The sequence below is a fragment of the Medicago sativa genome, chromosome 5, assembly GCF_051527215.1.
Source record: "Medicago sativa cultivar Bolivia chromosome 5, Bolivia_mono, whole genome shotgun sequence".
NCBI classification, from domain to species: Eukaryota; Viridiplantae; Streptophyta; class Magnoliopsida; order Fabales; family Fabaceae; genus Medicago; species Medicago sativa.
The window spans coordinates 22,075,678-22,100,954 of record NC_140753.1 but is presented as its reverse complement, the minus strand read 5'-3'; the positions used below and the strand labels follow the sequence as shown (position 1 = coordinate 22,100,954).

Below are 25,277 nucleotides of genomic sequence, written 5' to 3'. Positions count from 1 at the left end.
TCGGTGTTTTGGTAAATAACTAGTAGGTGCAGCTTGTTAACTTGCACCTTGGTGTTTTTAGGTGGGTGCAAGTTAACAGTGGAGGCTGTTAACTTGCACCCACCTAAAAACACTAAGGTGCAAGTTAACAAGCTGCACCTACTTGTACTTTACTAAAACACCCTTTTGTCTCTATTAAAATTTATTTTAATTAAAAGGACATTTTTGTAAATAGCATAAATAATATTTGTTTATAATAGAAAAATATGGGTGTTTTGGTAAATAACTAGTAGGTGCAGCTTGTTAACTTGCACCTTAGTGTTTTTAGGTGGGTGCAAGTTAACAGCCCCACCTAAATATACATATTTATAAATATACATATTTCTTTTCTCTGATAATTTATTTTTAATTTCTCTCATGCCAAACTACTAAATAATCTCTTCTTTGTAAAAAAATTCTTCTTTTCATTTTTTTTTATTTCCTAATTATTTCCACCATCAAGCCATCAACCAAACAAAATGTAAAGATGACATAGACTAACTCTAGAGAGTAAAAGTTATTTTAATTTGGGTCTTTTGAATTTTATCAAGAATTAAAGTGAATTTGACTTTTTTATAGGGTAGCATTATTCTCCTTTATTTTATTTCCACTCGTTGTTTTTTAAGTGCATTTTATAATTGACACTCAAATTAAAGAAGTAGAGTTTTGTAGTTTTTGTTTTGTTACACGAGAAAAAAGAAAGGAAAAAAAAAGAGAAGAAAATTAAGTCCTTGAAAAGGACACTGTAACGTCCTGGATTTTTAATCCAAAACATTACTTATATTTCTTTCTTTTACAAAAATAGTTAAACTAATTTAAATTACAATTTAGAAAAAACCAAATTTGTTTCCCCGCGAACACGCTTCAAGAAAACATCAAGCACACATCATCTCTTCTTTGGTACCTAAAATGTTGGTTGTAAGGGTTAGTCTTCAACACCCATGAAATAAAATCAATAATAAATTAAGACATCAAATAAGAATATACAACCATCATCTAGGAGTCGTGCTAAAACATTTCTTTTTAATTTAAAATATTCATCACTCTAAAATATACTATAAGAACAAACACAAGACTCAATACTCAATGTTGATGCAAATGCATGAAATGCAAATAGACAATGATCCGGATATCGCCCCAATTGGCATAACAGTTTTAATCGCCCCATTTGGCATATAATAAAGAATCGCCCCATTTGGCATATAATAATAATCGCCCCATTTGGCACTTAAAATCCATTGAAATAATAATAATCGCCCCATTTGGCACTTAAAAATCCATTGAATCGCCCCACTTGGCACTTGATAAAATAATATAATAATCGCCCTTCTTGGCACTTAATATTCCATTGAATCGCCCCATTTGGCACTTGATAATCGCCCTTTTTGGCACTTAATATTACATTGAATCGCCCCATTTGGCACTTAAGAATCCATCAAATGCAATGATATGCATGTTATGCACTCTTTCTTTATTTATTGACACTTAAACCACATAAAATAATAAACTTGCACACAGCCTCTAACTCACATACACCACAGAGAATCATTTTAACTCAACAACATTTTTCATTTCACAAATAAGCAATCATCAATATTTACACATTCATCAAAACACATACTTTAACAAAATTGCAACTCATCAATTCTTATAATTATCAACTACAAGAAAATTAATAAAAACATAATAAATCTTTTCACTCAACCATCAAATCAAGAAGCATATCAAATTCAACATCATAACCTATCATTTTCATTTAGATCATGGTCAAGACTAGAGCCCTTACCTTTAACATTTTTCATATGAAAACTTCACAATAGGAAGATCACTTGCTAGGAAAGAGTTCAAAGCTTCAAAAGCATAAATCCTAAAATTAGAGACAAGACCGAAGTAGGATGAATATAAAGATATGTTTGGAAAGGTGTTACCTTTGCGTCACTTGAAAACTAGGACGGAATTGAAAAACTATTTGATGAATGATAGTTACAGGAATAAGCATGAGCAAAATTAATGGCCATGGATTTTGTTTAGAACCGTAAGAAATTAAGAGGATGGTGTGTGATATATCAATAGAGGGTCATATATATAATTGAAGAGAAAAAAAGAGAGTTTGAATTAGACAATTGAATTATGAGGCCAGAGAAGAAAAACGTGAGGTACATCATACACCAACATAATTAGGAAGAAGAGGCATTAGGCATGCACTTAATATGAGAGCAACAACAACTTGGCCATACAGTGCATATCATGGAGAATGTGTGAGACTGGCAGAGAACACGGTTATGAGAGGTAGACAGGAAACTAAGATGATTTGCAATATGAATTACAATAGACTAAAATAACTAATTAAGAGAATAATACTCCACTCAATCAACACAAAACGTGGGTTATAGAGAAAACTGTAAATCCCACTAACCATTCCTAAATATTAGGAGTTATCAACTAAAACATAAGAAATTATACCATCATGCACGTTTCTACTTTTCCTAAGCTACAATTATATTATATTTAATTATTATTAAAGAAATAATTTATATTTCTTACTATAAACAATTTCCTTAATTAATATTAAAATAATTTACCAAGTCGAAGACATTTCTAGTTTATCAAATTGATCAAAGAAGTAAACTACACACATAGCTAAAATAAACAGCCAAAGGTTCTAATTAGTCAATTAAGAAAATATAGTGTTACTTAAATTCTTTACATATAATATAAGTCGTCGAATAATTCATAACTCAAGAAAATTGCCACGAATGACCTATATAATTTTTATAAACCATCAGGATGTTACATTATTACCCCCTTAAAAATAGTTTCGTCCTCGAAACTAGAAAGTTTATAAACGATTAAGGTAGAAATCCCTCATTTAAACAAGATCATAGGATACTAGAATAAGTTTATTATAAATGAAGATAAAATATTTTTAAACATGAATAGAATAAATAATTATGAGTAGGTTAAAATAAAATTTGGGGTCTTACATTCTACCCACCAAAAAAAAATAATTTCGTCCTCGAAACTAGATAGTAGCAACACTATGGTAGAGTTTACAAAAATATTTTTCATAAAACCATTTTTTTTTAAATAAATTTACGGCCAAAATATTTATAAGCAAATCTCAATAGGTGAAACTAGTGTAAAGTAGTGCTTCAGGTAGATAACTACAAATTAAAAAAAAACTTAAGAATGACATGAATTATACCATGCTTCCACTGCGCACTCTGATATCAACTACTTGGTCATCTATCATAATGGTGATACATACTATCCTACCCCAACAATCATAATATTCTCTTCAACTTGCACTTGGTGTTCTACGAGTTCATATTAGTCTTCATCACTCTTGGTTCACTCTCCTCCGCAATAATAACACGACTTATCACCACTAAAGGTCAAGAATTTTTGCGAATTGATAGCTAAAACAGACACCTTTCGACAAGGGATGACATTAAGACAAGGTTCGAATGGTGGCGGAACAAGCACACACTATCTCTCGATGGGAGCGGAGTCATCTAAGTCCTATAGTTTATTCGAGTCAGAAAACATATTTACGACTTAGTATTAGTTTTAGGAGCTTCCAAAAGTAATATATAATTTGCAACCAACAATGTCTTAAAAAGAATAAACCAAAAATCTACTAACTCTAAAGAATCAAGCAACTTAACCGCAAGTAGTATGCATGCAACACACAAGATACACAACAATTGTTTTTCTATATTTATTTTCTGATAGAACACACAAGTCACACAATCATATTACTTTTCAGTTTTTCAGCTCTTTCTATTAAACCACAATCAAAATGATATCAATCCAAAGAAATACATTTACACGAAATCAAAAATTCTTTTATTTTCGTCTCACAAATATATCCATACAAACTTTAACTTAACAAGAACTGAGTTAATTATCTTTCACAAAAACAAATCCAAAAAAGTACCATAAAGAATATATAGAGAACACGACATATAGCAAAACAGAATGCACCACAATAAAACATAACTAAGGAAAGAAATACATATATCTATTAGAGAGAAGCCATAAAATTCTTCCAAAATGTAACACTCCAAAAGTAGAAAAATTAAGTTCATCGATTGCCGTTAACAGCACACTAGAAAACAAAATACACACTAAAATAGTTTTAGTGACAGATAACCAAAAACAGATTTTCATATAAGTGACTTCTAGTGACAAACATCGAAAAATAGATTAAGACGAATACGGCTTTTAGTGACCGTTAGCAGCGGAAGAAACTATAATGATAAGAGCAGCACCAAAACAAATTATAGACTAATCCTATAAGAATCATTTATAAGGGAATATATCATCATCTAAGTAATTTCTATTTCACAAATTATCATATTTTATCAAACTATCTCCTTAATAAATTAGTCACTAATCTATAGTTCATACAAATTGTTTCTTTGCTATTAATGACATAACATATATGCCAAATACCTTCCCTAAAAAAAAAGAAAAAGATACCAAATACCATTGTGGAAAGACATGAGTTTAAAATTCAAAAGGATGGTAGATAATAATTTTTTTTTCAACAATGGAGAAATAAAAAAAATCGCCATAAGAAAATAACAAATAAACCAAGATTATAAATTCTACTATACTATGAAGAAAAGAAAACATTTCCTTTTAGAAGCAAAGTGAAATAATAATTAAACAAAAATCAATCACAAGATATAACTAGATTACAAAATATCAATACAACTCTTTGCATATAGCAGATAACTCAAAGCAATTCCAACACTGATAATCTCTAAAGTCTTGCTAACAAACCCCAAACATAATAAATGAATTCAATTATCAGAGAGCAAGGACTAAAATAATAGTGTACTCTTAATCAAATTGAACATATTGATTGCACAACAAATTGATTAAACTACCACCAAACAATTCATCCTATCACTAAAATTCATTCACCCATCACTTTTTAGAAACCCAATACCAAGCAAAAATCAATTAATTACTTAACCCATACCATAATCAATTAATTACTTAACCCATACCATAATAATGAATTTTTTTTTTTGTTATCAACTATCAAGCCATGCTTATAACTTATAAAGCTTGAGGACTCCATCAAATCAACAAGTCATACAAACTCATGAATAAAAACTATAATTTGAATTGAACACAAGATTGTAACTTAATCATGGTAATTTAATCTTTACTCACTAGTTGATCTTAACTTGAGCTATAACAGTTTTTTTTTTTAAATGAAAGAAAACCATTAGGTAACCTCACAAGTAAGGATTAGTTAAATAAGTCCTAAACTAAAATCATAAAAATAACTAGCTCAATCATCTACTTAAATAACCTTTAATCCAAAACTGCAATTCTATAAATAACAACAAAAAACAAAAAACAAAAAGAAGTTAGCATTTTATATCCATAACCACAAACACATACTCTAATTAACACAGAGATCACATACTGGAAAATTACGAGAGCTTTACACAAAAACTAAGCAATGTAGGTGAACCTTTAAATATATTACTTGCCTTATATTTTTCATAATCTAAAGTACAATTGAAAATATTCTTGAACATGTAATTGAAAATATTCTTGAACATGTAATTCTTCACATAACACCTAACCATTTATTTCATTAAAGTCATTTTTTTATAAAAAAAAAAAAATAGATTTATTAGAAACCGTTCATTCATTTTTCTTTTTTAATGAAAGCTATCAAACCAAAAGGGGAAGGCAAACAATAGAATGGGGACCAAGGTAAAAAACCCATATTGTACAAGCAAGACCTAAATAAAAATAAGAATTGGCCTAACAGTTTTTTAGAGACAGCGCTAAATAAAGTTGTTGCAGTGCAAATCTAGAATAAAACAGGCATGTACCCCTACTACACCAAAACATAGCCATCAAAATAAGGAACAATCTAACACTCACAAAACCACGTAAATACATCATCTCAAGATTAACCTTGATTCAAAAATTTGCAAAACCAATGCAACTTACATATGAATACCAGTAACTTTATATCACCAAATAACAAGAATAGAGAAGGATATCAAAACCAAGCACACAAGGATCAAAAAAATCCACACATACACATCAATCAAAGCATGCGTCATTCAAAAGCGTCCCACCCAAAAATATTTGTCCGAGGATTATTGCTCTGATACCATAATGTAACGTCCTGGATTTTAATCCAAGACATTTACGTATATTTCTTTTTTTTTTAGAAAAATAAGACTATTCATTTTTTTTTCAATAATAAATAATTCCTAACAAAACTTCGACAGAATTCTTTAAAGTAATTTAGTTAAAATTCTTAAAAGTAAACAACATTTAAAATTACAAATCGGAAAAACCCAAATTTGTTTCCCCGCGTACATGCTTCAAGCAAAACATCAAGCACACATCATCTCTTCTTTGGTACCTAAAATGTTGGTTGTAAGGGTTAGTCTTCAACACCCATGAAATAAAATCAATAATAAATTAAGACATCAAATAAGAATATACAACCATCATCTAGGAGTCGTGCTAAAACATTTCTTTTTAATTTAAAATATTCATCACTCTAAAATATACTATAAGAACAAACACAAGACTCAATACTCAATGTTGATGCAAATGCATGAAATGCAAATAGACAATGATCCGGATATCGCCCCAATTGGCATAACAGTTTTAATCGCCCCATTTGGCATATAATAAAGAATCGCCCCATTTGGCATATAATAATAATCGCCCCATTTGGCACTTAAAATCCATTGAAATAATAATAATCGCCCCATTTGGCACTTAAAAATCCATTGAATCGCCCCACTTGGCACTTGATAAAATAATATAATAATCGCCCTTCTTGGCACTTAATATTCCATTGAATCGCCCCATTTGGCACTTGATAATCGCCCTTTTTGGCACTTAATATTACATTGAATCGCCCCATTTGGCACTTAAGAATCCATCAAATGCAATGATATGCATGTTATGCACTCTTTCTTTATTTATTGACACTTAAACCACATAAAATAATAAACTTGCACACAGCCTCTAACTCACATACACCACAGAGAATCATTTTAACTCAACAACATTTTTCATTTCACAAATAAGCAATCATCAATATTTACACATTCATCAAAACACATACTTTAACAAAATTGCAACTCATCAATTCTTATAATTATCAACTACAAGAAAATTAATAAAAACATAATAAATCTTTTCACTCAACCATCAAATCAAGAAGCATATCAAATTCAACATCATAACCTATCATTTTCATTTAGATCATGGTCAAGACTAGAGCCCTTACCTTTAACATTTTTCATATGAAAACTTCACAATAGGAAGATCACTTGCTAGGAAAGAGTTCAAAGCTTCAAAAGCATAAATCCTAAAATTAGAGACAAGACCGAAGTAGGATGAATATAAAGATATGTTTGGAAAGGTGTTACCTTTGCGTCACTTGAAAACTAGGACGGAATTGAAAAACTATTTGATGAATGATAGTTACAGGAATAAGCATGAGCAAAATTAATGGCCATGGATTTTGTTTAGAACCGTAAGAAATTAAGAGGATGGTGTGTGATATATCAATAGAGGGTCATATATATAATTGAAGAGAAAAAAAGAGAGTTTGAATTAGACAATTGAATTATGAGGCCAGAGAAGAAAAACGTGAGGTACATCATACACCAACATAATTAGGAAGAAGAGGCATTAGGCATGCACTTAATATGAGAGCAACAACAACTTGGCCATACAGTGCATATCATGGAGAATGTGTGAGACTGGCAGAGAACACGGTTATGAGAGGTAGACAGGAAACTAAGATGATTTGCAATATGAATTACAATAGACTAAAATAACTAATTAAGAGAATAATACTCCACTCAATCAACACAAAACGTGGGTTATAGAGAAAACTGTAAATCCCACTAACCATTCCTAAATATTAGGAGTTATCAACTAAAACATAAGAAATTATACCATCATGCACGTTTCTACTTTTCCTAAGCTACAATTATATTATATTTAATTATTATTAAAGAAATAATTTATATTTCTTACTATAAACAATTTCCTTAATTAATATTAAAATAATTTACCAAGTCGAAGACATTTCTAGTTTATCAAATTGATCAAAGAAGTAAACTACACACATAGCTAAAATAAACAGCCAAAGGTTCTAATTAGTCAATTAAGAAAATATAGTGTTACTTAAATTCTTTACATATAATATAAGTCGTCGAATAATTCATAACTCAAGAAAATTGCCACGAATGACCTATATAATTTTTATAAACCATCAGGATGTTACAGACACGGCTGGTAAAACATGTGATAAACAAGGAAGATACTCATCAAATGTAACAAGGTCTAAGCTATTGACTTCAAACTTAACAAGGATATCAATGCAAGAATTTCCTTTCCGAAGGATATGCTGAATAGAAATAAACCAATCCTTATCAAGATAATTCTCGATGAGTTTCAATTTTTTTTGCATAAAATCTCAAGATGTCTTACATCACCAAATGTACCACATTAAAGAAAGCCAGAGAAACACGTAAGTTTGAATTAACCTACCTTCCTAAATAACTTTCTAATTTTTTTTTCTTACACACTCTCTCTCTTTCTAATAAATTTCAACTATTCATAAAACCACAAATACAAGTAACCAAAAATTTACGGCAAATTCTATGGTACATCCAAAGATTTGAGTGTATTGGTACACCAAATCATTGAATTAATAGTTAAATGTGTTAGTTTTTGAAGAGAAAAATTGTTTTCTATCACCTATAATTGTAATAATTAAATCTTATTTACCAAAAACGTCCACGAAATAAAATTTAATTATTATGAATTTTTAGTACTCGTAATAGATAATTTCGATTATTTTTTTACAATAAAATGTAAAAAAAATTAGTATTATTTCTATAAACAATGAAATGATGTTTTTTTTTATGAAATGATATTTTCTAAAATATAAATATCAACACATAGCTCTTTATTTCATAAAAATGATAGTTAATTTATAAATTTTTGAAGTAAGAGTATCGGTACACCTTAATTTTGCTGGTGTACCGTAGAAGTTCCCAAAATTTACACATAATTTGTTTAAAAAAACTTAAATTTTATAAAAGGGTAATAGTCACTTTGGTCCCTGAAATTGTAATGAGTAGTCAAAATAGTTCTTCAATGTATTAAAACTTCAAAATAGTCCCTGACTATGCATTTTGTTAGTCAAAATAGTCCTTGATGTTAAAATGTTTAATTAATATTGTCAGATTAATCCTTCAATATACTTACTTCCTTATATGAAAAGAGTTATTGTGAGCATTGAAATGTTATTTTAGGGTCAAGGATTATTTTGATCAACATAATGCACAATCAAGAACTATTTTAAAATTTTGATACAATGAAGGACTAAAATGACTAATCATTACACATTCAGGGACCAAAGTGACTATTACCCCTTTTATAAACGATGATACTAATTAGTTTTATTTAAAACAAATAAGTCAAAATAGAAAATGTACTCCAATTTAAAACGGCGGTTAAATAAAAACACGTACTTTAATTTGACACGTGAGAGTTGTGAATGTTGTGTTGCAGAGATGTTCCCGGCGGTTGCTCCTTATCCTTCATTCCGACCGACTTCCATTCGCTGCTCCAACGACCGACAGGCGCTTTTCAACCGCATTGCTCCTGTCTATGATAACGTGCGCCCTTCTTCTTTCTTTCTCTTTCTCTCTCTCTCTCTAGTCTTCTTTCTCCTTCACACCTTTTCATTGTTGCAGCTGAATGATTTGCTGAGCTTGGGTCAGCACCGGATTTGGAAGCGAATGGCTGTTTCTTGGACTGAGTACGTATTTTGCTTCTTCACTTAATCATTAATCATTTCCTTCTAATGGAATTAATTAATTTGGTTGTTTTGTGTTTGAATTTGGTAACAGAGCAAAAAAGGGTGACCGTGTATTGGATGTCTGCTGTGGAAGTGGTGATTTATCCTTTCTCTTGTCTAACAAAGTTGCCTCCAATGGCAAGGCAAGCTCTTCTTCTCTATCTTTTTTGCATATTGTTGAAAAATATGTTGCCAACTCATTTTTGCAATATTATGTTGGAGTTGAGATTAAAATAGTTAAATGAGACATGGTGAGGTAAAAATATAATTAATGTGTTGTGAAGGGTGGAATAAAATCGGGTTTATTGGAAATTCCACCTTCATTGCGGTGTGCCCCTAGCTGCCTAATTACGGCGTTTGGGTTGCCTTCATTGTACTCCCTCCGGTCACATTTATAAGCAAAAAATCACTTTTTAGGTTCATTCAACACTTAATGTATTTGGTCTATATTATAGACCAAATACAATAGGTGTTGAATGAACCTAAAAAGTGTTTTTTTGCTTATAAATGTGACCGGAAGGAGTACAATGAAAAAAGAGATACCCGCATTCCCTAGAGATACGACCTATGTAGTGTTTATAAAGCTTACCCAACCATCACCTTACAAGTTGGTTTCCGGTTGAGTTAGAACCAACCCAAATTCTTTATCGGATCCCAACGTTTTGGGTATGAAAGGGTGAGTTTAGTTCCACATTGCCCACAGAGATATGGGCCTATTTAGTGTTTATAAAGCTGACAATGCATTTTATTGTTAATTATTTTAATGATTCCGCATTTAAACAATTAACCGATTATTCAAGATACATTAACATGGTATAGAACAAGACAACAAATCCTTTATGGACATTTTGTTTGCATAAGAATTACTCTAATTTTTGCAATGAAATCACCGTTTTGTGAATCTTTTGGGATGTAGGTGATTGGTCTTGATTTCTCAAAGGAGCAACTAATGGTCGCCTCATCACGGTCGCTTTCAAAGAATTGCTTCAATAATATTGAGTGAGCATGGGTAACTTTTGCAGTATCCTGAAATTAGATAACAGCCTGAAAGTATTTTTACGAGAGAAAGTTGCTCTGTACACATTTAATTATTCATTTCTTTTCCACGTTCTCCGTTATAAAGCTAAAACACTAATTATAGTGAAGAGTACTCTTGTGATCAAGTTGTACATTAGTATCATTGGTGATAGTATAATAGGGAGATTTTAATCATTTGTACATCCTAGGTGGGTTGAAGGTGATGCTCTTGACTTGCCGTTTTCTGATGCTTGGTTTGATGCAATCACTATGGGCTATGGTCTTCGAAATGTTGTTGATAAGCGTAAAGCCATGCAGGAAATTTTACGTGTGCTGAAGCCCGGTAGCTGTTGTATCTCAAGTCAATAACATATTGATTGGTGTTTATATAAAATTTGACACGTGCTACTTTTTACTTTCCAGGTTCTACAGCATCTATCCTTGACTTTAATAAAAGCAATGAGCTACTAACTTCTTCATTTACGGTATACCCTTGCAACATTTATGTTTTGCGCTGCTTAAGTTTAGAGGAAAATCTATTTTTGACATGTGTATATGAATATTAAATTACAATAATAATTTCAATTAACTTGCCTTCGTCTTTTTGATTCTTTGGTGTGAGCGGAAGGTCTAACCCCATTTCTCGTTCTAGGAGTGGATGATTGACAATATTGTTGTCCCTGTAGCCTCTGTTTATGGCCTTTCAGATGACTACAAATATCTCAAAAGTTCAATAAGAGAATTTTTAACAGGTTTGTTTTCAATTGAACTGAAGGCATTTATCCGATCAAGCGTAAATTGGAACATGTTGATTCTGTTTTAACATATTTTTTTTATAGTAGTAAGAGGAAAATACTAAGTGATCATGTTTATCGATGTTAGAACTTTGTCATGTTGATCACCTAACTTAATAATACTCCTGTGATGCAGGGAAGGAATTGGAGAAACTTGCTTTAGAAGTAGGATTTTCTACTGCTCGACATTATGAGATCGGTGGAGGCCTCATGGGGTGCTTGGTAGCTAAACATTAGATGACATTTAGGCATCATCTTTGTATACCAATAAATTCCTACCTCCCCTGTTCAGGCTGTATAAATATAAACTGCTGTTAATTCAAATGCATTATAAACAAATGAACCATGGCTCTTTTATTGCCTGACATTCTGCTGTTAATTCTATTTGCAGTTTCAAGGAAATGTTCCAGTCATGTTTTCGTATGACTTTATATTTCTTAAATAATGATGCTGTCATGATTGTTCAAAATTTCAAACTAGTTATGAGCTGCTACATATCGGATTAATCTAATTTCTGGAGTAAATGCTAATCATGGAACTATACAGTTTACATTGTTTGCTTCCCATAATTGAAGTGTACATTTGGAACAGAAACTGATAAAATGCAATGGTAACAACCTTCAGTGTCATAATCCCGGGCCAAGCCAATTTACTTGCGGCACGGCAGACTTAATGTGTGCAGTGATTTATTTGCTCTGCATTTCCATGGTTACCTGGGATAGAAAGAGCTATTTGACATAGTAGCAACTGAATCATCTGTTTTGAGGAGGTAAAATGGGTCGCCACTTGTGTCATGGAGCTCCATGGTACTCTCATCTAAGAAAGGTGGATTAGAGGGAGCAACAAGATGCTCTTCATTCTTGGTTAACATCTGTAACGCCTTTGACATAGTTGGTCGCAATGAAGCGACCTCTTGGATGCATAGAAGTCCTATGTGAATCACTCTTAAAATCTTATTCTTAACATCGCTATTGCGGTTGTTGTGCATCTCTATATTTGGATCGAACAACTGTTCGGCAGTCCCCGACTGAAAATGCTTCCATGTCTGATCTTGCAAAATTTTATGTCAGATAAAAGATAGAAAAAGAGTTCCTTAGTTGAACAACAATCAGAACAAAACAACAGAGGAATCTGCAACTGACCACTATAACTAAACTGTCTGAATATTCTGATGCTTTGCTCCTGTTGTTCTGTCTTCCAGTAACTATCTCTAGCAGTAATACTCCGAAACTATATACGTCTGCCTTTTCTGTTAACTGACCATGAGCAAGATACTCTGGAGCCATATACCCCCTTCAGATCCAGGAATATAGAGTACATTACTATTTCAGATATAATTCACTATTCTTTTTTTGCAATAGCAGTTTGTTTTTTGCTTCTTATTCTTATTTTGATTGTTCAAAACTGTTACTGTTTACCAAAAAGTGTGTTAGTTGAACAACTAAAATTTCACAATTTGAGACAACAATCTATAAGTGATTAACGCAAGCAAAATAGGTGGTTAATTCACAACATGGTTAATGAGTATATGAGGTGTCAAAACTCATTAACCAAAAATTTGGACGTGATTAACTACAATTTTTAAGTGTTCAATATCACGTCCAAATTCGTGGTTAATGAGTTTCAACACTTGATATTTTTATTAACTATCTACTAAACATAATTAACCACTTGTTTAAACTGTGTTAACCACTTAAAAGTTGTCACAAAATTTGTCCAAGTTTAGTTGTACAAAAAACATTTCTCTATACCAAAATGTGTTAAGATACTTACAAAGTTCCTGCAATAGCTGTGCTTATGTGGCTCTTGTCTTCTTGAAAGGACCTGGCCAAACCAAAATCTGCAATTTTAGCTCGAAATTTTGAATCCAATAGGATGTTGCTGGCTTTTATATCTCTATGAATTATTCTTATTTTGGAGTTCTCATGCAGGTAAACTAATCCTTCAGCTGTCCCAATAATAATTTCATATCTTTTTTCCCAGTTTAGTTCTCTTCCCTTTTTTTTATCTGTCATTATGCATAAGAAACATTATATCTAGTTCATATTATGTTAAACTGATAATCACTTAATGGTCAAAGTGAGGTGTTGTTATATTATAGGCAATAGCTTGAACAAGCACGAGTTAGTTGTCTAAATTACTGCATGAGTTCAGAAATTACCAAAAATGAAGCGATCAAGACTTCTGTTAGGCATAAATTCATATACAAGAAGGCTTTCAGGTCCTGAACAACTGCATCCTAATAGTCTAACTAGATTCTTGTGTTCGACACCGCTAATTATGTCGACTTCGTTGTAGAAATCTGCTGCTCTATGTCTGTTGTTGAAATATAACCTCTTGATAGCAATCTCTCTTCCATCAGGTAGAACTCCCTGCAGCAACCTAATTGTTAATCCGCTTGATATGTAAAACGGTTTGGTTATTTATAGGTCTTCAGATAAGATAAATACTTTATAAACCGTTCCAAACCCTCCATGTCCTAGCTTGCTATTGTCATTAAAAGATCCAGTAGCTTTTTCCAATGTAGAATACTTGAAGTTCAAACTTTTTTGCTCTAGACTCTTTGCTAACTTTTCGGAATCATTTGATCCTGGCAACCAGAATGACCATTTGGATCAGTAAAGTTTCTTAATGTAGTTGTGTTATAAGTGCTACTGAATCTATGATGATATAAATGGTGTGATATTCTAGGTTTGCTATTATTATCAACAAATACAGATAAGCTATTAAATCTAATACCTCTTCTTTTCTTTTGAATGTATCTCTGTTTCCAGATATAAGCTCCAAAAGTTACGGCAACCATCACAACGATCACAGAACTAACTACTGCAACGACTATCACTACTACATTACCTGTACAAGTCAACAAATTTGATTCATACTCAAGATTTACCACTACTAGGTTTGTTAATTTTTCTCAATGCATGAAGCTACATCCTAGCATAATTTTGTCCACTAAAAAGTGCCGAGAACTACAATTTATTTACCTCCTGAACTCCCATTTTCCACTTCCTTGTTAAGAAAGTCTGTGTCTGAGTACCTCATGAAGCATCCGGTGTTGAGTGCCCGTCCTTCTGACGAGGGCAGACATCTCAAAATAGAAGACGACGCATGCTCGAGACAGGCTTTGCAAGACTTAGAATCCAAACTTCTCCAACAGTCAGCCAGAACATAAAGAGATTCATTTGCAGTTCCTGATACAACTACTTTCCCTCTGGCATAGCCTTTATTTTTCGGTGCATCTCGAACCGCTCTCAACACTGCCTCCTTCGCCGCTACTTGAAAACCCGAGATCTTCTTAGTTGTGTTCCCACATACAGCTCTATCTTCTTTTCCTGTATACTCATTAAAAAAACTATAATTCGCAGACCTCATGAAGCAACCATCAAGGTAAATGCGACCGGAGTTATAAGGGAAGCACTGAGGAAGAACCGTGCGCGCCTCAGCATAACACAACACACAGTCAAGTAATGAAAGATCTCCATAGCATTGTGCTAGGCCATAGTTATCATCAGGTCCTGTCCCAGTAACTGCTGTGCCAAAGCCGGTACTGCGCATCTGCTCGCTAATCTTCTCCATAGTTGCAACAAAATTCGGAACAAAGATGCTTGTGTTATGCTCTACTTGATGGCCACATATTATCATAACTGTCTTTGCTCTTGGTTCTGCTATTATAGTTTCTGATAGTAGTGCAAACTTGATTAGAAGCAGTTTGAGGCATTGAGAAAAAAAGAGAGGGGCTGGTTTCTTCATTTTCTAGATGATCCAATCTGATTATATTTTTTCTTGCAATCCTTGAACTTTAGGAAGAACTCTTTTCATCGTAGTTTGAAGGCAGATTTTGGTTGTGTAGTTGGATCACCTATATATCCTTGACTTGACTTAATAAACTTGTTGAAGACACCAGACCCCACTGTTGAATTTTTGGCATGCTAATAAATGTGTAATAGACACTTGTTACAATATTTAAAATATAATTTATTTATTATTTTTGGTAATTTTAAAATCCACGTAATCATCACATTTTTCTCGTTACATTAATCAATGAAATAAATTTTCAACAATGTAGCTTTTTTCTACAGACATAAAATCCTACTCCACTATCTATATATACTTCTGTGGATATTTTAGGGTATTTCCACAATGTAGAATTTAAGCTACTTTTCTTGGGCGTTTTGCTTCTAGTATTTGAATTTCATAAGCTCTAAATGCTGAAATTATGGATGTTATTCTTGTTATTGAGTTAGCTTAAGAGAAAAGTTGTACTCATCTTTGACTTAAAATTGATTCTTAACTTGTCAGCTTTGCTTTGACGTAGTCTAAGATTATTCGTTGGAATTTATATAATTGTTGGCTGAACTGTTTGGATTTGCGTAGAATTATGACTTTTAAGGTCACTCACATTTATAAAGAAGGAAATTGTTGTGTCAATCATATTGTGAATATTAGTATTCGGTCTCTAGTCTCACTTGGTGGGATAACACGCGGGATTCTATTAAGGATGATTTTCACAACTCACTCTCACTTGGTTTATGCTATTGTAAACTATGGCACTCTATTTTCCTTCATCAAAATTTTATCCTATGGTGGTAAGGTTTTTAATGAGTCAAAGTGTTTTTAACACCATATGTTTGGGGTATTGGCTTAGTCCCCCCAAATTTAATTTTTTGGGTTAATATGTGTTTATCCCCCTGTAATTTGGGCGAGTTTCGGTTTTCCCCCCTGTAAAAAATTTTGTTTGAATTGCACCCTTGTAAAAAATTTTTTTTCCGGAAAACACCCCTCCCCCCTCCAACTCAGCAGATTCGCTGACGTGGCGCTGACTTGGCTTTTTTACTTCATTTTTTATTTTTTTTTTAAATGGCCAGGTGTAAAAAAAAAATGCCACGTCATATTTTTGTTTTAAAAATATTTAAAAATAAATTTTAAAAAACAAAAAAATCCAAAAAATAATAAAAAAAGTTAAGTTTTTTTTCCAAAAATTTAAAAAATCGAAAAATAATTTTAGAAAAATAAAAATATTCAGTTTTTTTTCCAAAAATGCAAAAAATCGAAAAATAATTTTCAAAAATAAAAAAATACAAAAAATAATAAAAAAATTCAGTTTTTTTTCCAAAAAATTTAAAAATCGAAAAATAATTTTAAAAAATTTTCCACGTCATATTTTTTTGAAAAAAAAAATAAAAAATCGAAAAAAAATTAGATTTTTTTCAATAATTTAAAAATTATAAAAAACTATTAAGAATTTTTTGGAAATTTAAAAAATTAGAAAAAAATCAGAAAATATAATCAGATTTTTTTAAAATTAAAAAGATTTTTAAAAATTCTGGAATTTAATTTTCAAAATACAAAAAAAGTAAATTTTCAAAATTAGAAAAAAAGGTCAGATTTTTTAAAAAATATTCTGGAAAAAAATTAATTTTTAAAAATCTGAATTCAAATTTAGAGGTTTTTATAAAAGTCGTGGAAATTCTATTTTTCCTATAATTAAGCTCTTCATTAGAGGAGGTAGAATTCATAAATCATAAATCTTATAAAATCTTTCCACGACGATGACAAAACCCTCTGATATTATTTGAGAATAAAAATTCTTATTATAGCCCCAAAACGGATTTTTGTTAGAATCATTAGGCAAAAAAAATTTGTGGAATGAAATGATTTTTTTCCCAATATTTTATTAAAATTGTGGTATAAAATTTTCGAATAAAAAATCTGACTATTTTTCTAATTTTTAAAATTTTTGAAAAAAAATCTAATTTTTTTCGATTTTTAAATTTTTTGGAAAAAAAATATGAAAAAAAATATGACTATTTTTCTGCTTTTTTATATTTCAGAAAAAATCTTAATATTTTTTCTGAATTTTTTGGATTTTTAAAATTTTGTAAAAAAAACTGAATATTTTTATGATTTTTTGGATTTTTTTATTTTTTCAAAATTATTTTTCGATTTTTTAAATTTTTTGGAAAAAAAACTGAATATTTTTATGTTTTTTTGGATTTTTCTAAAATTATTTTTCGATTTTTAAATTTTTGGAAAAAAAACTTAAATTTTTTTATTATTTTTTGGATTTTTTTGTTTTTTAAAATTTATTTTTAAATATTTTTAAAACAAAAATATGACGTGGCATTTTTTTTACACCTGGCCATTTAAAAAAAAATAAAAAATGAAAAAAAAAGCCAAGTGTTAGCCAATATATTTTACTAGCTGTAATAAATATGGTCAAAGTATAGTTGACCTAGATTTAAAGAAGATTCGAACAGAGTGTTGTATTGAAAGCAAATATGGGTTCGAAGATGGTAGAAGACTTCGATAGAGCAATTTTCGAAGGTGGTTATCAACAGTTATTCTTTAAGTCAGTTTGTATTTTAAGTTTGTTTTCAAATAAGTAAAACTGTCGACTTGTGGCAGTTGTAGTTTGAATTTCAAAGAAGTGTAGTTATTTCTAGACTTAGTATAAATAGTAGTTTTTCATAGGAAAAACGGGTCACAATTCCATCATACAAACTTACACTCAAAGTATCCGTATGGAAGCGAGAAACGAGTCACAAGTTGCAATGTATGAATCTGTGTACCAACTTTTATTTAATCAATACAATTTACCCTTTTTTCTTTAAGTGTTCTTGCACTTTACTTTGTTAAGTTCGATTGAGTTCAAGTGGATTGAATTCGATTGTTTTTATTGTATTTCTTACATTTTCGACACCAAAAACACAGAATTTCTAACAACAAGAACAAACACAATATGTCCTAAGATTTACTGGTTGATCTTGCAAGTTACCATTTGTAAACCAGCGGTTGTTTACGAAAATCCAACGTAAACAAATTGGCACGCCCAGTGGATAGTCAAACTCTCTCAAGGTAAAACATTAAGTTCATCAAATCTTATTGTCATAATTACTAATAAGAAATACATCTCTCTGAAAACATGACATCTCACTCTTGTATGTAATAAGACTCCCTTTTGTTTTCCTAAAGTAAGATTAGAAGACAACAAAAAATCTGGGATAAATTTACCCTGTGCATTTATCTCCCCGAGGCTAGACCATAATTCACACCTTCATAACTTATCAAACACTCCTAACATGCCCATTAAGACCCCCTCCTAGAAAAATATTTACTTCTTGTGGTATATCTTGAATTAAGCCTTTCAAATCCTTTCAAAATTTTACTTTAGGACATTCTTTCAACCATACCTAAGATGCATAAACACTAATAACATTAAAGTTGTCTTATTTCCTTTCAAAAAATAATAATTAAAGATGTCTAATTCAACTACAAATTTGTGGGCTACAATCCAATCTCCTATCCTCTTTACATCCATAATATCCTTTTTCCCTTATTTATTCACAATAATGCCTACACCATTTCTTGATCAAACTTTTCCAGTGTATCAATGCTTAAATTTTGAACTATCTAATTCTTTCGCCTTTTCACCCACCCACTTAGTTTCTTGTTGGCACATAAAATTAACCTTCCTTCTAGTCCTAGAGTCAACTATTTCCATATATTTTCAAGGGTGCTTTTATTCCATGTTCTAAAATGGGTCAAACTCTCGTGAACTAACTTATTTACTCACACTCATTCACAAAGATGTTGAGACTCTTGCTTATTTTTTACTGCATCCAGGCGGCGATGTATCGACCCTTGCTCATTTAACATTGTACTTGACTTATACAACGTGTTTCCTCTAAGCACTGACCTAGTGTTCACACTATTAATACTCGGTTCATGTCATAGAGATTCAAAGTGTTTCAATTGTATTCAAGTGTTCAAATTTTAAATAATAGAATCTAGTCTAAGTCTTGAAGTTTTTATAATATAGAATGTCATTTAATTATATATATTTTAAATATTTTTTTTAAAAAAAGTTATATGTAATGATTTGTTGATCCAACCTAACAAAACTTCATTGCATCGGGTAATAGATTACAATGAAAAGTGACCCATCCTATGAACACATGTAGGTGTCGATGCAAAAGCATGTATAACAACACCAAGTATATATAATCACAAATGGTCGACCAATTTTTTTAAACTTGCAATTCTACTGTTATCTTGTAGACATCTTTCACATGTAAGTTTATTTTTAGGAAAAATTTGGTGTGACTATAGCCACACCAAATCCATATGGTGCATCCACCCATGGAAACACACTCATAAGAATGAGATAAAATATCAAAAAAAAAAAATTAAAATCAACCGATGATATATTAATATAAATGTAATACATTTGTAAATGTTTGGTCTAGTGGTAAAGAGATAAGATCCTGGACATTAAAGACAGATCAATAAATTTCATCAACCTGTGATAAAAGAAATGAACTGGTTTTCCCTTTTTATTTTAATAATACTTATTATTTTAATTTATTAATGTATAATTGTAGTTATAAAAAATTAAATTTTTTGTTTATTATTATAATTATAATTATTAAAATTCGACGGTAAAGAGAATGTCCTGATTAATATTCAATTTTCTGTTATATATTATATTGAGATGACTTATTAGGAAAACTTCATTACTCATTAAGGCTAGTACGCATTAAAATTAAAATTTATTAAAAATATTACAAATTGATAACTTGTTTAGAAAGCTTGTATCACAATATTATCATTTAAATTGCTTCTGATTCTCTTAGATATTTGTCTACCTTCATAAGTTTTTTATTTAATATGACTTAAAAATTATATAACTATAATAATTTTTTTGAGGAATTTAATTATAATATTTAAAATCTTAACAAAATTAAAAGATAACAAAATTATTTTAACCATGTTGTAGATTAAAAATGATTTAAATTTTAAAAAAATCAAATTATCTTTATTTATACTTTTTCAACATATAAAAAATTAATTTAGTGGTACAATTATTAAAGTAGATGAATGTTGTTTAGAAACCAACAAAAAAGATGAATGTTGTTTCAATTTATTTAAAAAAATAAGATTAAAACAATTATATTTATAAAAAAAATTCAATTTTCTTTTTTAGTTATAATTATTAAATTTTGTGTTTGGTCCAATTAATGCCTGCATAATGAGAAAATAAAAAACCTTAGAATAGTAAAATTATTTTAATGCATACATCATGACCAAATAAAAAAATTATAATAAAGAAATAACCGCCACATATGTTGAATGCATGAAAATACTTGGTTTGGTCCATGGTGTCGTGTGTCAAGAGTAGGCTTTGAAGAACTTTGTTTTCATATATACATTTGAGAAATATATATATATATATATATATATATATATATATATATATATATATATAATATAGGCAATAGAGCATATACGCAATAGAGGTCTGTTTTTTTTTTGTGCTCATAATCATCTAAAAATATCGGCATAAAAAAGGTATCATACCAACAAAAAAAAAAGGTATCATCTTTTATTTTATTTAGTCAAATTAAAATACTAACATTGTATTTATAATATACAAAACACTTCAAGCATACACATTAAAAGTCCGGGACAATGATAATAGCTATTGAATGGTGAATATTTCCTCATTAAATGTCCATTAAAAGAATAATTCGTTTAAAATTTTGGTAATTGGAAAAAAATTGAACTAATAAAAAAATATTAATGTAAAATATATACCTAAAATGGTATATATATCGTTTAATTTCGGATATGTTTATTTTTAACGTCAAATATTAGTAAAAAACTAAAATTGAAAATCATAAAAAAAATCTAAAATTCAACAAAAAATTGAATTAATCACCAATAACGTAAACTACTAAAAAATTCAAAAATTAAAAATCAAAATTGCAAGCCAATCTTTTGATTCATTAAAACCATTTTTAAATATTAAGAAAATTGGTCTATGTTCGTGTCCCACACAAATTCATAGGGCGAAGGATTTGAACCACGATGTTCTATGTCTCTTAAGAAGAAGATCTATAATTGTATTTTTGTGCTCATTAATTTCGTTGAATAACAAATTACAAAGAAGCAAATAACAAATTTCTATAATATTCAATAAAATCTTATCAATATAATAATATTAAGAAAAAAAATCTTAATAAACATATGACAGTTCTTACAATTTTTTTTCATAGATGCAGATCAAAGTTGAAAGTACAACATAATGAATAATCTATAGAAACACTACTATTTAGAATGTAAAATAACATTTAGAACACAAATTGTATTTCTAAAGCTAATTAGATGAATAATTGTACAAAAGAATAATCATCGCTTAAAAAACTAATAAAATACATTCATTCTAATCAAAGTGTACAATCCAATCTCTTCAAAGTTCACACCATATGCTGATTCTTTCATCATATTCGTCGTTTGAGATGCACTTCTACAACAACAAAATAGAAGGTGAATAAAGATAAAAATGAATTGACAAAAAAAAATTAGAAATTGAACTGGTAATGAGAATTAGATCTAAGAAAAAAATTAGAATAAATAATAATGAATTAATTAAAAGAATGATCTTGAGAAAATTTTCAAAAAGAACAATTTATAACACTGATGTGAAATTTGTGAGTTGTAACTCAAAATGGTGTGAAAAGTGTGAGTCTCAAACATAATATTTATAGCCAATATGTATGAAACAATCACAAAAAAATTTCCCTTAATTTATGGATGTAGTAATTGAAAATAAAATGGTACATTAATTATCAACAATTTATACGATTAAAATTAGAAAGAAAAAAAAGTACTCATGATTTTTTTTTAGGGGAAACAAATACTCATGATGCACATCTCTATTTAATTTTTTTATATAAATACATAAAAAAAATTGTAAATGTGTTCAAAAACCAGATGTATAATTCTTTTTATGTAAAATGTATTTAAACACAATTTTTTCCACAGAAAAAAAAGAAGATCAAAAGATTTGAATTAAAAAGTCAAATAGGCATTCCATTCTATCCTTGTTCTAGAAATAAATACAATAATATACTCATTTACGAATCATTCCACATTTAATCATATTTTATTAAAAAATTTGACAAAAATGGTTATAAATATTATGGCCTTTTAATTCATAATAATGATTTCAATAACTCAATACACCTTCAAAATCTTTATGTTAAATGGAGATACAAATTCATTATTATCACAATTTTAAGTAATATTAAAAAAAAAATTTAAATTATCTCAAATTCACCCATTTATGATTTTAATTCCAATTAAATACCTCAAATTCCAAAAAAAAAATTCTGTCCTAAAATAAAGTATCCAATTTTCTTTTGCTATATCACTATATCGTGCCACTTTTATAATTGTGTTTTTAGATTGGCAATAAAATATGGAGAAAGAAATTACTGTAATGGGGTGTCAGTTTATGTAAAGCTAATTTTTTCCGATCATATATGCTCATTAAACTCTTTTTTCATATCATATTGTAACCATATTTTTCATATATGTTGCCAATCACCCATTTATGATTTTAATTCCAATTAAATACCTCAAACTCCAATATTTTTTCTGTCCTAAAATAAAATATCCGATTTTTTTTCCTTTCCTAAAATAAATATTCAACGAAATTTATTAAAAAAAATGGTGGATCACGGTCACTATACTTGGCGCAGGGATAAAACAAAAAAATATGGTGGATCACAGTCACTATACATGGCGCAGGGAAAAAACAATATTCATATTTTTGGCACAGGGATAAATATCAGCGTGGGTTAACCTTTTATTTTCAACGATATTTTTTATTTATTCTGCACATATTTTCATGTTATAATTGAAATATCATATTATATAAAACAATCTCGTTAAAATTTCATTTCTTAATACCAACTATAAAATATATGATAACTAAACACTACATTACACGATTATACAAATAATATAATAATACAATATCATTGGTCTTCCAAAAAAAAAACATTGAATTGCAACATTTCCATAAAAAAATAACATATAATAACACAATATAATTGCTCTTCCAAAAAAAAAAACATTGAATTATAACATTTCCATAAAAAAAAATTAGAACAGAAGAACATTAGAGCGCCACATGTCGCTATTTGAAAGAAATCTTAAAACCTTGAAATATGGTGACACTTGTCATGAAAAGAAGAGAAGAAGCCATGAAACAGGTCGTAAATTTATATTATATAGATTCAGGATACGATACAACTAAAATATGTTAACAAAATATTTATACTAAAATCTATATGTATGTAAAATACTTGAAAAAAAATAAACATTGATTACTCTTCAATACTATAATTATAAAACTCACAATTTACAAAATATAATACATGTGATCAAAATAAAAAAATGTAAAGTTTTCGTATAAATCATATTCTATTTTCATTCATATGTAAGGATATCAACAAATGCATCAACAAAAGAACTCAAATCAAATCAAAGCTTATTTAATGTTGATTGATTGAATCCTCTCTCTCTCTCTCTCTCTCTCTCTCTCTCTCTCTCTCTCTCTCTCTCTCTCTCTCTCTCTCTCTCTCTCTCTCTCTCTCTCTCTCTCTCTCTCTCTCTCTCTCTCTCTCTCTCTCTCTCTCTCTCTCTCTCTCTCTCTACGTTCATCCACCAAAAACATACTTTCTAATTGGTTAATCGAAAAACAATTACAGTGATTATATCTTAAATTGAATCATATACAAACTCCATTGAATTTTCACAACACATTCTCACTCTTTTATCCTTCATTTTTTTTAGGATACGTCTATGTGAAGTATCTTATAAGTATCTGTGTGTATCTATCGAGCATCTTATAAGTATCCGATAAAATATATATATTTTAAATTAAAATAATTAATTCATATACTCTGTGGATACATATCCGCAGAGTATCGGTATCCGATACATATCTGATACGGATACGTTTCTATTTTAGAGTATTCAGACTTCATATGTTATAAGATACAAAGGAAATTGAGATGTACTAACTTTCTCGAGATGCTTTTGCATTTTATTGCTTTATAAAAAAAACTATTTTACGTTCAACTAAAACTAATTTAACAAAATAAATTAATTCACAATCAATTTTTATTACGATCTTAACACTAAACACACACTTTATGAGTTGGGGGAAGGATTTGTATCCTCGAAGTTTTATTCCTCTATCTTTCTCTACTTTTCTCTCCATCTCTCTCTCAACCTGTTTTCTCCCTCATCTTTTTCCTCTAGTTTTCATGAGAAAGGAGTATGACGTGCCATTGTTGAACACATGCTAGGTCAACACATTTATGTTGAGGTCAACACACCCACCAAGACTTGAAAGCTGAATCAATATTTTTTTTAATGGTACCACAACCATTTTAATGCCATTCTTGACAACATCATCGAGCCAAAACATTTGTGTGGTTGTCAATAGAAGCATCACAATCCACTTAAAAGTCAAGTTGGACATTCCTTATTTTGTGAAGTATTTGGCATTACAATTCACTTAAAGTCAAAAACCTAGTGGTTGTAGCTCGTATATTTTAAATATAAAAAAGTACGGTGTTCAAAGTTCGAACTCCAACCTATACATACATTATGCAATATTTCTACTAATATTGAAATAAGCTCTTGCTCGGAAAAAAACAACACCTCTTTGACGGCTTGAAGTGGCACTTGCCCTCCAATTTGGT

The 25,277-nt window shown here is 29.8% G+C and overlaps 2 protein-coding genes and 2 long non-coding RNA genes across 4 annotated transcripts; 2 read left to right on the top strand and 2 right to left on the bottom strand.

Moving 5' to 3' along the window:
- Positions 1–768: 768 nt before the first annotated feature.
- Positions 769–2,355, bottom strand: LOC146921026 (uncharacterized). The gene is made up of 3 exons (XR_015010752.1): positions 1,947–2,355; positions 1,805–1,868; positions 769–922 (listed from the first exon to the last, which is right to left on the bottom strand). It is a non-coding gene; the product is annotated as an uncharacterized LOC146921026 (long non-coding RNA).
- Positions 2,356–9,565: 7,210 nt separating this feature from the next.
- MENG (S-adenosyl-L-methionine-dependent methyltransferases superfamily protein) lies at positions 9,566–12,117 on the top strand. Its single transcript, XM_085714422.1, has 8 exons — positions 9,566–9,722; positions 9,801–9,865; positions 9,957–10,047; positions 10,821–10,903; positions 11,131–11,264; positions 11,345–11,406; positions 11,574–11,673; positions 11,852–12,117. Exons 1-8 carry the CDS (start codon positions 9,618–9,620, stop codon positions 11,950–11,952), a joined length of 741 nt encoding a protein of 246 aa, XP_085570548.1. The 5' UTR covers positions 9,566–9,617; the 3' UTR covers positions 11,953–12,117.
- On the bottom strand, positions 12,107–15,551 carry CRK2 (cysteine-rich RLK (RECEPTOR-like protein kinase) 2). Its single transcript, XM_085714421.1, has 7 exons — positions 14,703–15,551; positions 14,455–14,568; positions 14,166–14,305; positions 13,877–14,087; positions 13,489–13,723; positions 12,858–13,008; positions 12,107–12,760 (listed from the first exon to the last, which is right to left on the bottom strand). Exons 1-7 carry the CDS (start codon positions 15,466–15,468, stop codon positions 12,425–12,427), a joined length of 1,953 nt encoding a protein of 650 aa, XP_085570547.1. The 5' UTR covers positions 15,469–15,551; the 3' UTR covers positions 12,107–12,424.
- Positions 14,479–15,733, top strand: LOC146921023 (uncharacterized). Its single transcript, XR_015011984.1, has 2 exons — positions 14,479–14,617; positions 14,737–15,733. It is a non-coding gene; the product is annotated as an uncharacterized LOC146921023 (long non-coding RNA).
- The last annotated feature ends 9,544 nt before the right edge of the window (positions 15,734–25,277 follow it).